Source organism: Kogia breviceps, chromosome 2, assembly GCF_026419965.1.
Source record: "Kogia breviceps isolate mKogBre1 chromosome 2, mKogBre1 haplotype 1, whole genome shotgun sequence".
NCBI lineage: Eukaryota > Metazoa > Chordata > Mammalia > Artiodactyla > Physeteridae > Kogia > Kogia breviceps.
This window is the reverse complement of record NC_081311.1, coordinates 5546195-5562217: the sequence shown is the minus strand read 5'-3', so window position 1 is coordinate 5562217 and position 16023 is coordinate 5546195. Positions and strand designations below refer to the sequence as shown.

The window sequence follows — 16023 nt, the reverse complement described above, 5'->3', positions numbered from 1 at the left end:
GCTGACTTAACCCTGGGTCTACCAGGCAGGAATCAGACGTGTGTGGACACACCTTCTCAATAATCTCTTGTCAGATGGAACCTGCAGCTGACCACAGGACTGGGTGGGCTCTGAGTAGAATCTGTGCATTCAGCTCAAGGACAACTTAGTGACTAACCTCTGAATTGCTCAGGGAATGGAGCCAAGGGTATAGGAGGTCATAAGTCCCCGTCGCCTGGCACTTTCAGTGAGGAGAAGCTAGGAAGGGGATGTTCACCCAGTTGCAACAGGACTTCTGGCACAGGGGCGGCGTCCTCAAAGCACTGGCCACAGTTCGCTTGGGTCCAGGGGCCCGTGTCTTCATGCCATGGCTCTGCTTCAAAGTTGGGGACGACGGGCTTCCCTGGTGGCGCAGTGGTTGAGAGTCCGTCTGCCGATGCAGGAGACACGGGTTCGTGCCCTGGTCCGGGAGGATCCCGCATGCCGCGGAGCAGCTAAGCCCGTGAGCCATGGCCGCTGCGCCTGCGCGTCCGGAGCCTGTGCTCCGCAACGGGAGAGGCCACAACAGTGAGAGGCCCGCATACCGCAAAAAAAAAAAAAAAAAAAAAAAATCCTGACAAAGTTGGGGACGACAGAAAAAGACACACTGGAACTTGAACACCAACAACGACTCACTTTTACAGAACGTTGCCTCCGTGCCAGGCTCGAGGCTCAGCCTTTATATAGAGCATCTCCCTGATTCCTCCCAGCAGCCCTATAAGGCAGATGTCACCATGGTTCCCATGAACACACATGAGGAAACTAAGGCTCAAAGAGGTCAGGAAACTTGCCAAGGTCACTCAGCTAACAAGACCCCAGAAAGACTCCATCCAGTACCCTGGGTCTTGGTCACACCCCCCTTTAATCTACCATCTCTCCTGCCTTGGTTTGGCTGATGCCGTCCCCCCACCCGTGCACCATTTCCTGATGGAAGTTGGCCAAAATGATGTCAGATAGGTCTTAGGAGGCTTGGCTGTAAATATTCCAGATCAAGTTGCACTTCATCTTTCATAGACATTCACAGTGCGGTTAATTTGGAGACCTCAGTCACCAGGTGTGTTTCTTGACATATCAAAACTCATCTCAGACCTCTGACCTCTTGTGCCTCTTCAGGACGTCGCTGCCTGGCGGCCAGCCTCCCACTGGCAGGAGCAGGGAGGGGCTGGTGTGGCAAATGGGCAGCGCTGATTCCCAAGGGCGGTCGCTCCATCTTTGCCTCTTGGATTCCCTCCTCCTGCATCTGGACAGAGGCTACCGGCCATCGCCAATGGATGAGTGTTGAAGCTTCTACGAGATTCTAGGAGGATCACCAAGTACACTCTCAGGTCTTGCGCATGAGGCAGAGGCTTCCGACCTGGTCATTGGGCAGCAAAGCCAATTGAAATATTTATTGTCCTTTGTGAAATGTCCTCTTCTCAGTCCTGACTCTGGAGGGCTCAGTGCTTCCCTGCAGCCAGAGCCACCAGCATATCCCAGGGAAAATACCACTCAGAGGCCAAGTCTTCAGAAAGAAAAGTGAAACTCAGAAGACTCTGATCTGGCGAAGACTCTTCAGCTTGGTTTGGAAATAGGTAAATTGTTTTGCACCTTTTGATAATTGTGAGAAGAAAGGGAATGTTTGTGTCACCTTCTGTTTGGTCTCAGTGACTTCTTTATTCCCTGAATAAAGTTATCTTGAAGCCCAAGCACTTAAAGCTTGAGTGCTTTTATTTCATACTACCTAAGGGTTCACTTCAACCACTGGAAAACATTCATCGAAGCCCAGAGTGGCATTTCTCACCTCCAGTGGGACATCAAAACCACTTGGACAGACACACCTACTTCGAGCCATGATGGAGCAACCAGACAAAAGGTATGAAGCAACTGTTTCCAGACACTGGGCACAAGAAATGCGGGGCTATGAGGGGCAACCAGAGGTGTGAGCACTACAATTGTTCCCACTTAGAAGCAGTTTCCAGGCTGTGTATTGGGAAGCGGACGCTCGAGAGACCCTGGGGTCTCACTGAGTGGACAGGGCAGGGGTGAGGATTCAGAGAGGCTGAGGTAACTAGAATTTGTGCAGCCAAATACCAAGGAATAGCAAGGAAAGAGAGTTTCTAGCAACCTGCCAGGGGGCCCACCAGGCTTTGGCCAAATATTCATTTGCACATGCTTAAGGGAAAACTGCCTGAAACCAGGAAAAGAACTGCCAGACAGTAGTAAGTTGGACACTTCCAGGACCTCACCCAGAGCTGGAAACAGGGCCAGTCTGTGTTCCCACTGGCCCTGATGGAAAAATCTCACATACATGGGACATTAAGTTGAGTCCTCACAAGGATAATGCCTTAATAGTGGGGCTGAACTATGGAAAACAGTACGGAGGTTCCTCACAAAACTAAAAATAGAGTTACCATATGATTCAGCAATTCCACTCCTGAGCATATATCCAGACAAAACTGTAATTCGAAAAGATATATGCACCCTTATGTTCACAGCAGCACTATTCACAATAGCCAAGACACGGAAGCAACCTAAACATCCATCGACAGATGAATATATATATGTGGTACATATATACAATGGAATACTACTCAGCCATAAAAAGAATAAAATAACGCCATCTGCAGCAACATGGATGGACCTGGAGATTACCATACTAAGTGAAGTGAGTCAGAAAAAGAAATACAAATACCATATGATATCACTTATACGTGGAATCTAAAATATGACACAAATCCATCTACAGCAACATGGATGGACCTAGAGATTACCACACTAAGTGAAGTAAGTCAGAAAAAGAAATACAAATACCACATGATATCACTTATACGTGGAATCTAAAATATAACACAAATCCATCTGCAGCCACATGGATGGACCTAGAGATTACCACACTAAGTGAAGTAAGTCAGAAAAAGAAATACAAATACCACATGATATCACTAAGACGTGGAATCTAAAATATGACACAAATGAACTTACCTACGAAACAGAAACAGACTCACAGACATAGAGAACAGACTTGTGGTTGCCAAGGGGGAAGGAGGCTGGGGGAGGGCTGGAAGGGGAGTTTGGGGTGAGCAGATGCAAGCTATTATATGTAGAATGGATAAACAACAAGGTCCTACTGTAGAGCACAGGCACCGATACTCAGTATTCTGTGATAAACCACGATGGAAAAGAATATGAAAAAGGATGGATATATATGTATAACTGAATCACTTTTTTGTACAGCAGAAATTAACACAACATTGTAAATCAACTCTACTTGAATAAAATAAATTTTAAAAATTAGTGGGCCTGAAATTAGCCCGAGATCAGGGTTCCTCAGCCTCCACACTGTGGACATTTCAGGCTGAGCAGTTCTTTGTTCTGGGCTCAGGGGACTGTCCTGGGCACTGCAGGATATTTAGCAGCATCCCTGGCCTCTACCCAGTCGGTACCAGTAGCATCTTTCCTGAGTTGTTCTCACAACCAAAAGTGTCTGCAGACATTACCGGGTATCCTCTAGGGTGTGGGTGAAGGGCAAAATCACCCATGATTGAGAAGCACTGCCCTTGACCAAAATCTGCCAAGAAGTTAAGACTCAGAGGATCAAAGTGTTTTCAAGGAATGTAACCTCCTGCCAGAACAAAGTTCAATGCTCTTTAAAGGAATACAGCAAAATCAAACACCTACTCTGGGTCACAAGAGCCTTGGCTGGGCCACAGGCATATGTAGTTTGTAAAGGTCACCATGAGAAAACAACCCAAATATCCACCAGCAGATGAACGGATAAAGAGAATGTGATACATACCGGAATATTATTCAGCCTTAAAAAAGAAGGAAACCCCACCATTTGTGACAACATGAATGAAACTAGAGGACATTATGCTAAGTGAAATTAACCAGTTACAGAAGGACAAATGGCATGATTGACTCCACTTATACGAAGTATAACAACTAAGCACATTCATCGAAGCAGAAGATAAAATGGTGGTTGCAGGGGCTGGGGGAGGGGGGGAGGGTGGAGTTGCTACTCGATGGTGTAAGTCTTCAGTTATGCGAGAGGAATAAGCCCTAGAGCTTTCCTATACCACATAGAGCCTATGCTTAACAATGTGGTACTGTTACTTCAAAATATATTAAGAAGACAGATCTCACGATAAGTGTTTTCACCACCAAAGAGCAAACAAAAAAGCAACATGCAAGAGAACACAAGGAAATTTTTAGCAGTGATGGATATGTTTAGTACCTTGATTGTGGTGATGGTACTATGGGTGCGTGCATATGTCTAAACTCCTCAGAGGGTAGATGTTATCAAAAAGATAGATAAGTATAAAAAAATAAAAGTTTGCCATGATTCTTCTATTCAGCCTGAATTGAGCACCACAGCCAAGTCCAAAAATAAAAGGAGAGTAGGAAGGGGAGATGGAAATGATAGAGGTTTGGGGAAATGTTGAGGAGCATGGCTAAATGGTGATCACCAAATACAGAAACTTTCCCTGGTCCATCTAATGATTAAACGTATTAGAAACTGTCACCTACGTGAAGACAGATGAGTGAGACTTGGCTGGCATGCCCCAGCCCACGCCTATCATCAGAATGGTCTCCTTGATCAATTAACAGATGCCCACTCACATTCCAACTCTGGGAGATGTGAGCACATCTCTGAATTCTACGTGGCTTCCCTTCTGACATCAGGGGAACTGTCCACGCCCTGCTTCACAGGTAACCTCAGAAGGTGGCCGTGCTTGCAATGTTGACAGCCACCAGAACCAAAATTAAAAGCCATCTCCTTGCCCAGTTATGGTTATTGTGACGTCCGAAATTTATCAGGCGTGTGTCTGCAGGAGGAGAAAGCCTCTGAACACGCTGTGGTTTTAATAGTTTGGGGCATTTGGGAGTCAGCAGGGAGCAAGTCTTTGCAAACATGAAGAGCAGGATCTTCGGCCCCCTCACCACCACCAGCTTCCAGTCTTCGCTGCCTTTCGGATGTGACAGTACATCTGCTTCTCATCCCTATTACAGGGCAGGTGAAGCAAGGGAACGAGTATGGCTGGACCAACCCTGGGCCAGAGTTAGGTCTGTCCCAGATGAGAGGCAGCATCTCCAAAGCGTTAACACAGCTCAGGACTAAGGTCACAGTTTTAGAAAAATGCCCGCCTTAGACTTTAAACTCAGCTCAAATACATCTGTATGTCTTCCTGAGGAGGACTTGAAATCCATAAGGTTTTTACAGAAACCAAATCTCCCAAACTCACTCTCCCTGGAGAACCAGCCAGCTTCTTTAATCTAACACCTTTGTGCATTGAGAGTTCAATGCAGTGACCTTGCTCATTTTTCACCCCATCAGGCACTTTATGGTTAAAGCCCTGGCAGATTAACCAACGCCTTGGAGCCTTTGAGAGAGAAGGGGTCACTGGGCCAAGTGTAACAGGACCCAGAGGCTGTTAATTGGGCTCTCGTCAGTTCAGCTTGGAAACTGAGCAAGGAAGCTGCCTTCTTGCTGGGTTTCCTCACCTAAATGGCTGACATGCCCCAGTGGGAATAACACGAAGAACAGTTCAATGGATGTGGAATATTTTAAAGTGAAATGTTTTTGCTACTAAAAGAACAGAGCTCGGAATTCAGAGGCATCCGAGGCGCAGATCCTATCTGAGTTTTCAAACTTGGCCTGCCCTTGAGTGGAGGAAGCAGGCCCTGCCTGGACCGCCTTTGAAATCACAGACATAGTGAGGACTGTCCAGCTGACCAGCCTGATTGCTGTGGGTCTCAGACTCACTTGAACATAAGGCCTTTAGACTCCAGGTTACACTCAAGCAGCAGACACACAGCCTCAATTGTTGGCTGTATTTGGAAATGTGGCTCGGGGGGGGAGTTGAGTCACACAAAAAAATGCCGTAGCTGCAACTGTCAGTATAATAGATGTTTTGTACAATCTCCTCCAAAGATGCACTTTTCCACACTGTTACCTTCACTGTTGCTATAGGAATAAACAAAGCTTTATGCATACCAAAAAAAAACAAACAAGAAAAAGGAACACAAGAGCTGCTCTTTGCCATTGAGGATTTAAAATGGAGCCATGAACACTTTTTAAAAAATGCAAGCTGAGATAATTCAACAAGTTTTTCTCTGTCTCTGGAGGACTGAAAAATAACCTCAGTGAAAATGATACAATGATAAAATTCTGTCCCCATCTGATTAATTCCTTGTGAATAATAACATCTCTGGTTTCCTTCAATTATATTCTAATTGCGCACCTCTTGCTCTGGTTGATTGGGCAATGAACCAATGAACAGCTATTACTGAATTTAATTAACACCATTATTTCCGTGGCCTTTATATCTCTGTGGTGAACGTGGAAATTCACAATCCCAGGGCCCGCGCACTGGGAGAAGCCAGCCTTGAACCCTGCAGAACAGGTTCTGACGTTGCTCTGGAATAAGGAAGCCCAGTGTGAGGAACGAAAGACCTGGAGTTTTTGCCAGCATTCATGGGAAGCCTTTCCTAATAACAGCATAAGTATTCAGAAAGGTTGCCTTTCCATAAAACATTAGCAATTTGCATGTTACATTTATCAAAAGGGATGGGTAAGTGAGCTATATGGGAATCAATTACAATGTCATTCATAATTTAGTCCATGTACTATAAAGCACTGATCAGATTTCATGTGTGTTTACCTTCTGAAGGATAACTGCCTCTGGCTTATTCTAGTTTTAGAATACAAATATGTTTCAGACTAATGTGCTTGTCTCACTTTGACATCCCAAATCTCCCAAGTTCTCCTTTTTCTCCCACAAAAAGTCATTTCTGCTTGAAAATAAGAGCTCACCCTCAAAAAAATAAAAGCCCATTCTTACTGGTGTAACTTAAATCACTCTACTTTCACTTCATCAAGGCAAGGCATAGATATTCTCCTGCAAAACCCATCAGGAAACAAACAGGAATTTGTTTTTAAAAACAGATGATTGCAAATTTACAGAGCTAAGAATATTTAACTCCCGGAAATGTACCACGGTTTCTAAAGGTGGATACAAATTATCCAACTGTTTGGCGCACTATTAAATGTTCTGGATGCAGACATGTGTCACCTGTAAATTCGTTATCCACTATGCTCCCGCCCCCTCATATCTCAAGACCTGAAGTAAATTAAGAGATGAGAAAGTCTTTTCCAAATCCCTCAGGAAAAAACTACAAACCGACGATTTATCAGACCAGACAGAACATCTGACCTGTCTGTTTGATAAGCAACACTCCATTTCTCTGAACGAGGTGTGTGCCCAAATTCAACCTTACCTCGTATCTGCTGGCTGTCTGCTCAGCTGTCTTCAGGCCTTGACACATATGGATGATACAAACTTTGGCTCTTCTCTGGGAGGGAAACCAGTTCCTCTTCACGAAATCCATGACCATCGCATGGTTTTTCAACCCTGTACTAAACGTTTTGATCTGAAAAGTCCGGTGGACGGCCGCTTCCGCGTGGCGGGCAGCATACCCCTTCTGATGAGTTTTTGTAGAAATTCCAGACTGCTGCATGATACGCGGAATCCTGTGACTTCGGCGAGCGCGCCTGGCAAACACAATTTTCTTTGTCTAATCCAGGTATCGAGTGCAGCAGGAGGCACTCGCGAAGTGCCTGGGCTCGACCTCTCCCGGAGTTTTCCAGCTCCAGACCTAGTTGTTCTCGAACCCCAGCTGCAAAGAATATAGGATTTGCACGTGGGAACCTCGAGGGTGACCTTTATGTGCTATAAAAATACTCCTTCTTGCTGCTGTCTGCCCGTCTCCAGCACTTCCACCTGTGTTCTCAGGTCGCTCAAAATCTTCTCTGATTTCAAAGACACATTTCTCTTTCCCGCTGCATTCAAGCTCTGAACACAGGATCCACCTGGTTACCGCGAGGTCCAATATGTTTCTCCGTCTCCAGCCCCTCGAATCCAAATAAATTATTCACGGGGCGCCGTACAAAGGAACCAGGAGTGATAACTGCCGCTTTTTAGAATTCCTGCTTTTTCTTGCCAGGACTGAAAGGAACAAGAACAGACTGCTACTGACACAAAGGGTGACCTCAGCCCTGGAGAAGATAAGAAACACATTCAAGTGAAAAAGAGAAGTCGAGCACAGAGGCAGTGATGGGTACAAGCTGGCATCAGAGACACAGAGCTCGGGTAGGATGTCCTGGTTGCCACTTGGGGGAGGGCTCTGGTCCCCAGCCAACCCTGGGAATCCCCCCACCACCCAGAGCCTCAGTTTCCCCGTGAGGAAACTTGGAATAATAATGCCTGCCGCTCACAGCGTTGTTAGGAGGATCAGGTGAACCAAATGGTGAGCAAATAGCACGTAATCGAGTCACATAAGGCATCATTTCCAAAGAACAGTTGCATTTTTTTCTGCCCAAATTATGCTGCACACAGCTCTCCTCATAGGGAAGAACAAATCCGCCTCGGTATCAGCTCTGTTTCTTTTACTTTAACCTTTGTACTCTCTTGCTTTTGCTACAAGTTAAGAATGTTGCCTCTAGCCTGAAATATACAGACAGCTCATTCTCCAGGCTCTGACCTTTACGGGTGTAACACTTTTCCACTCATATAGAGATAAAAAGTTGCAAAAAGTTTCAGAACAGAGACTACCATTTGTCTTGGAGGTTTATAGGAACATTGTGACCAGACCTCCGTGGACAGCTGTAAGAACGAAGGATTCTGACACCCAGAAATCTGCAACAACCAACCACACCCCCTCCCCTTCTAGTATAAAAGAAGCCTGAATGCTGCCTTGGGGAAGGTGGTTCTTTGGAATAAAGTCGCTATTTCTTGCTGAAACAGCTGTTTCTCAATTTATCAGCCTGTCCTGCAGCAAGCAATAGGAGCTCGGAATCAGTAACATTCTCTCTACACATATAGTATACAGTAAGTCCCCTACATACGAACCTTCAAGTTGCGAACTTTCAAAAATGCAAGTGTGCGTTCCATGTCCAGTCACGTAAGTTAGTTCACGTGCTTGGCATACATTGTCACGTGTGTGCATCCTCTACACGTGGTTGTGCTTTTGTTTACTTTACTGTCCAGTACTGTATAGAGTCCAATAGTACAGTATCTTTATTTCAAGCTCAGGATGTCCGGAAGCAAGCGTAAAAGCAGCAAGGATGTAGCTGGTACTGTACTGTGCTTTTCAAGGTACTGTACTGTAAGATTAAAAATGTTTTCTTTATTTTTTTGTGTTTGTTTTTTTATGTATTATTCGTGTGAAAAGTATTATAAACCTATTATAATACAGTACTATACAGCCAGTGGTGTTAGTTGGGTACCTAGGCTAACTTTGTTGGACTTACAAACAAATTGGACTTACGAACGCGCTCTCGGAACAGAACTCCTTCATATGTAGGGGACTTACTATAGTGGAGATTTAAAGGATGCTGAAAATTATTGGATTCTGAATTTCAAATCATTCAGAAATGCAGATGATATTACTCCTTTTCACTTCATTTCATGTTTTGGTACTATTACTGTTAACGCAGTCATTGAGAAGTGAGAATTACAAGCCTTGGATCAGGGGTTTGGGCCAGGAGGGGGCAGGTGACAAGCACCCCAGGCTACGCTCTGAGCCCACACACAGAACTCTCTTCTGCAGGCAGCCTCCTCTCAGCTTTTGGCAAATATGCACCTTGAAGAGTTCTCCCTCTCCACATGGAAAGCCATGGGGTAGACTGAATGAAGACATGATTCCAAATGACTTTCCTGAAAACAGAGCATCGGTCCCTGGCCCAGAACCGAACCCTTCCTGCAGCAGGCGGGAGCTCAGCAAATCACACTCAGCGGTGCTAGGACCTGGAGGGTGGAATGTTAAACTTGCCCCTTTGGAGGCAATGGGAATGTTGAAGCCGAGAATGAAAACCGAGTAGGAGATAGAAAAGACTTCAGAGGTAATTTAGGCCAACGTTCTCATTTGAGTGTTAAGACAACAGACCCCGAGAGATTAAATGCCAAGCCAAGACCACACAATGGAGCTCCCTCTTCCTTAAACAGAATACTGTCCGGTTCTGCCTGTGGTTCTCCCAAGGAGGTCAATGAGAAGGTCAAGACCAACTGATGGCAGTCATGGTTCCCATGGAAACACAGCACAAATGAGATTGATGCCCAGGAGGCATGCTGGACATGCCCCCGGGAGCTGCACGGGGGCACCATCTTAGATTTGGAAGCTCCCAGAAAAAGACAGGGAAGAAATTCAAGCAATAAAGAAATTAAAATTAAACAAGGACAGCAAAGGAAGAGGGCACCACTTGGCTCTTTGGGGGCTGTGAAGGCCATTCCTGAGACCCCACAGTGACCATTTGAACCAGCTTTTGCTGGTACCCATCTGTTCCCAACCAGGAACTCCTGCAAACCTGGTTCAAAAAAGAAAGAAAGGCCAAGTCTTTCCTGTCACCACAGCACAGCAGAGGACCCCGGGCAACACAGAAGCCAGTGCACTGCCCTTCCAGCTGCTGTGACTAGCAATGAGAGGTTTGCTGAGGGGTGCTGGCCGCTGGGGAGAGCCGCCTGTCATAGGCCGTGTCAGCCAGCAGTGGCTACGGAGGCTCCTAAGATCGTCAAGGCTGACTTTCTCTTCCCTTGACCACAGACAGGGCTGGGCTTGAACCAGCCTTTGCAGCCACCAGAGAAAGCAGTCACGTTGTTACCAAATGCAAGTCCGTGTGCCCGATGCACAGTGAGGCCAAAGGATACCAAAGCGTCAGAGTTTGGAGCAGAGAAAGTTTTGTTGCAGGGCCCCAGAAGGAGACGGGCGGCTCATGCCTTTAAAAGCCGAGGCTCCTGGAAAGCTTTCAGCAAAGTCCTTTTAGAGGAGAGGCGAGGGAGGGGCGTGGTTAGTTGCAAACTTGTTGGTGTCAGATCCTTTGTTCTTGAGGTCAGGACGCTCCGAAACAAATGTGATTCTCTGTTCTGACAAGGGAGGGAAGGTCCCAAGGCTCGACTTTCACACTCAGAGGGCCAGGCCTGGCTAAGAGGAAGGGGTGCCTGCGGGGGTCGGTTACACCCCCTCCCCCCCCGGGGAGCCCTCGTCCAGCACCCAGTCTGCGCCCTCCCGTCAATGCCCAGGCCCGGCTGAAGAGGCCACTCCCAGCTGGCGGCGACCTCAGGGCCAGGTCCCCAGACCCTGCCCAGCCATCATCACCGAGGGAGCCAGGCGCCCAGGACCCCGCCGGCCCGCAGGCCGCCCAAACAGGGGGCCGGGCCCCAAGAACCACGACCCGTGGAGACCACGGCCGCCCCCATGAGGTCTCGGAGGCGAGGATGGGGAGAGTTTCGCGGCCGCCTCGAGGGCTGGACCCGGCCCCCTGCCTGTCCCCAGGCCCCCAGCTCACCTGACAGCCCGAGGCCGGAGGGCCTGGAGGGCCTCGGGGAGAAGGCCGCCACCACCTCTCGCCTCACTCTCTGCCGTGAAGACCACGGCCACCGTCCGGCCCTGATGGCGGAGCGCGACCTCTGACCCCCGCGCTCTGGTCCCACGCTCACGGTCTCCAGGTAACAGCTGAGCGCTGTGCCAGCTGTGCGCCTGGTCCGCCCAGTGCAGTCCCCCCGCTTTTCTAGGGGACGCGCCAAGTTTGAGGAGAACACGTGGGTATGTTTTGGAGAGAGAGGTTAATCGGAAACCCGGCAGAGGAACCGGGTTGGGTTCTAGGGGGCCTCGGCATCAGTGTGACCTTCAGCAGGTCTCGGGAATTCTTGGTCAGTAAGCCTGGTCGGAAACCTCAGGACTGTCGGACTTGATCCCTCATCATAGGAAGAGGACAGAGGCCCGGAGGGGGCGACGCTTGGTGGAGAGTCAGCGGGATGGAAAGGGCCCCAAACACGGTAGCATGTGATGACTTACAGACCAGCCCCTCCCCCGCGCTTCAGTTCAGTTATCAACAAGCCCCTGGAGGCTCTGACAGCCCTGAATGTAAGAGTGGGTCAGTCCAGGCCGTGCGTGGACATAGCAGAGAGCGGCTTCCCACCAAGGGCCGTCCCCCACCCCAGGGGAGGCAGCAGGCCCCCTGCAGAGAGAGCCTCCTCCTGTCTGGGCCGCTGAGGAAGGGGCTCAGGTCCTTTCAACCAGCCCTGGAACCAGCACTCTCACTCCCAGCGGGGCCACCATCTCCACAGCCCCATCACTGCCCCATCGGGAAGCACAGTCTCTGAGTCAGAAGACTCAGCTCTCTCTGGGGCTCCCAGCACTGGCCCTGCAACCTCGGGTGAACACTGCAAACTACCGTTGCCTCGGTCTGCCCATCTGTTTCATAGGGTCACCGTAGTGCCTTCCCCCTTGGGCTTCTGCAGAGATGGAGGGCTGGCACGTGTAAAGGGCCTGGGGCAGCCTGGCGCTGGGCGTGTGCTCCACAGACCCAGCTGTAGTCACCCTCAAAAGGCAAAGATCTTCCAAGTGGTAAATTGCCAGACATATTATGTGAATAAGTAAGGAAGATTGTTAAGGAGAAACGGACTGAACGGGACATCATAAGAGCCCGATTCTAGGACTCCCTCCACCATGCAGTGGTGACCGGAACCAGGGCAGGACAGCCTTGACTTCCCCAAATGCAAAACAGAGATAGCCTCCCCGCCCAGCAGTTTGGTGTGAACATTGTGTCAGGTAGTCAGTGTATGTGAAACTTTGGGACTGACATATACACACCACTATATTTTAAATAGATAACCAACAAGGACCTACTGGAGAGCACAGGGAACTCTGCTCAGTATTCTGTAATGACCTATATGGGAAAAGAATTTGGAAAAGAATGGATACATGTATATGTATACCTGAATCAATTTACTGTGCACCTGAATAAATAAACTATATATTTAGAAAATTATACTTTCTCTTAGTATCTTTCTATTACTTTCTCCTTGGGCTTAAACTATTTGAGTTTCTGTCACTTGCAACCAACAGAGGTTGGGCTGGTCCTTGAAAATCCATTATTTTATTGGACAAACACACGTGACGTGCTTCTCGGTGCCGGGCGCTGTACAGGCAGCAGAGACACGCAGATCAAAGGGACACTTTGCTTCCACAAAGAGCTCACCGCCCAGCAGTGGGACAGACGCCTGACAAGCAGGTCCCCAGAGCACAGGGAGTGCTTCCAATGAGGGAGCTTCGCATCGGCTGATGGAGACCCTGAGAAACCCTCAAGGAAGAAAGGACATTGCAGTTTTGAAGGATGCCTGATGGGCTGCCAAACCCCCATGGCTGAACTTGCATGGACAAAAGTGAACCGTAGGCCTTCACTTTTGACTCTCTGTGCATACATTTTGCCATAAAGTGTCACAGCCAAGAAGCGGAGACCTTAACTGAAGCCATATTTACTGCAAATAATCATCACTCTTTCTGGAAAACAACTACCTGAATCTTTTGCTGTTTTTTTCTTAAACCAAATACTCAGTCATCTATAAAAGTTAGATCCTTGACCTTATTAATGTCCTGCAGAAGATCCTACTTAATTTCCCCACATTGGTCCCTGAGGTAACCAACTAAAGCTGTACCATTGTTAGCAATTGCAAGTCAGTGACACCAAATCAACATGAATAAGCCTTGAATGTATCTAGTGTTGAAATATATGTGAAATTAATCTCTTCTTTCTCCCTTGCCCCTGATACAACATGTAGGGTTGTATAGGATATCCAATAAAGTATTTAAATAATGAATTATTCAAAAAGAAAAGGAACTACAGGTACCTGATGCCAGGAATTTATGCCTATGAATTCTTAATCTCTTCTCCAATAAGATTAGCATTTACGACTATGAAAGACATCCTAATTATGCAGTTTCAGAGCTGATTTTCTGCAGGGCCTGTGCAGAACTAAAAGCATTAGGCAACAATAAACACAGATGACTATGAATTTCTGAATTCATAATTTGATTTCCCTTTTGGAGGAAATGACATTTTTATTTACGGGTGCTTCACTCATCAGGTGGGAGCTGAAGTTTTCTCTCAGAGGCACAGTGCTTGCAGTGAGAGCATCTAAACAATCATCCTTTTAAAACAGATGTGTGAAATTCACAAGGGCTGTAGTAGAAATGATGCCATGTATTTCTCCTCCTCTTAATCCCCACGCGCTGGGGTTCTAAAACAAAACAAAAGAATTGAGAGTAATATGGCTGATTATGGGGTCCTGCACCTTGGTAGGAAGAGAATGCAAGTTGGCTTGATGAACCCCATTCCCTTGCAAATCATTCAGCTGTGCTGGGTTTTAGCATCAATGCATGGAAAAGGGGTGATCATTTCAGGGATCAGTTACAGGTTCTCAATACTTTTTTTCGTTCAATGGATGAATAAAATGAAAAGGTATCAACTCTCTTTTCTCGTGGGGTATACTTTTTCTCCCATGGCTGGCCTTACATGCACACAAGTCAACGGAAGGCCTCCACTTGTCACTTTCCATGCACACATTTTGTCATGAAGCATCAGATCCTGTTTAATCTCCCCAAATTGGTCCCTGGGGTTACTAACTAAAACTGTATATTTTTTCTCTTCTGTCAATGGAAAAAACTTTTTTTCCGCTTCACTGTACAATGTTTGGAAACTACAAAAATTTGATGTTTCTCCTAACTTTCCAAGAGGAGGTGGCAAAACCAAGGAGAAATCTGGAGCACTGGCACCGACCACATTGCCATATTCATCCACAAGATTCATGTTCTCCCCCATTGCAAGCCTTCAAAAATCATTTACTTTGCACCTGCTGGGTGTTCAGCTCTGGGCCAACTACTCCAATTCCCCGTTCAAAGCCACTTCTAATACTGGTAAAAACCAAAGCAACCCACAACAAGGAAGAGATCACACAGCCCTCCTTCAAACTCATTGGGAGGAATGAGTTATTTGAAGACAACAAATGGCATCTTCATATTTTCTCTGCAATGTCGGAATAGATTTTGAATAAAGAAAACCTATGACTTGGTTAGAAACTATGTTTGATTTTTAAGTATATATTTTGGCAAGCATGAGGGGGTGGTGAAGATGGTGGTTGAAACTTTAAGGAAATATAAAAATCAATTCGGCATTTACATCCACAGTCAGTTTTACCCAAAAGGAAAACCTTGAGTGTCAGCCACTTGTCACTGTCCTGCCACGAGAAACGGATGCCAGGCCGGGCTGTGGGCAACGAGCAATGTGGCGAGGGGAGAAGGGGGTGTTACGGCCTTGCCCCGAGAGAGGACTCCACTCTGCCCAGATTTCCTTCTCACAGATACACTGACTGTCACTCTTGGCCGTGTTTCCTTGCTTGTATGAATTACTGAGTGTGTTGAACGAATTCCTGAAATCCAACATTTATAAGGAAAACACCCAAGCCCCGGGGGAAACCACAGGCCTAGCACCAGCCGATAGCGTGGCCACTGCCAGCCTCTGGGACTCCCAACCCTGACCCTCCCTCCCATGGGGACAGCAGGTGGGCAGCTGCTTGGGGGGCGACCAGACCCCGCCCTCAGTGCAGCGTGGCAGGCACCTGTGTGGGGGAGGCCTCATCCCCAGCCCACAGCTGACACTTACTGACAGAGGATGGCCCTCCACACGCACCCACTGGCAGGCAGGCCCCTGTCCTGTCCTGGTCAGAGGATGGGCTTTCCTTGAGCCCCCAGAGGACCCCCTTACTGGGTACCAAAGTGGTAACTCCAAGGTCCTCTCCCACTTTATGGAGGAAACATGGTGGCCAATTGGGTCATCCTCACACAGTAAGACCAGCAACCAGTGTGGGCGGTTTCCTGGTTTCCCAAACATCATAAAAACCAGTCCCATGTAATGATTGTTTTTGCACGCGCGCGCACACGCACACACATCCACAGAAGATGTGTAATAGTCCATGTGCGTTTTCTGAAAATAAAATAGGCCTCGTACAAGTTACCTTTTAGGTCATTTCATAGAAATATAAGAATTTTCTAGCCACCTCAGCTGTCCATCAATGAATAAGACCAGAGGCCTGTAAACTATGGCCTGTGGGCCAAATGTGGCCCACAGCCTGTTTTGTAAATAAAGTTTTATTGGCACGTAGCCACCCCCATTTGTGTACATGTTATCTGCAG

General features: G+C 47.4%; 1 protein-coding gene across 3 annotated transcripts in view; it reads right to left on the bottom strand.

Moving 5' to 3' along the window:
• ADAM12 (ADAM metallopeptidase domain 12) overlaps window positions 1-7608 on the bottom strand; it is a 675955-nt gene extending 668347 nt beyond the window's left edge. For all 3 annotated transcript variants that reach the window (XM_059053840.2, XM_059053844.2, XM_067024332.1), the window contains exon 1: window positions 7276-7608. In XM_059053840.2, coding sequence (XP_058909823.1) covers window positions 7276-7515 — 240 coding nt within the window. In that variant the 5' untranslated portion in view covers window positions 7516-7608. The remainder of the gene's footprint in view (window positions 1-7275) is intronic.
• Between the last annotated feature and the right edge of the window lie 8415 nt (window positions 7609-16023).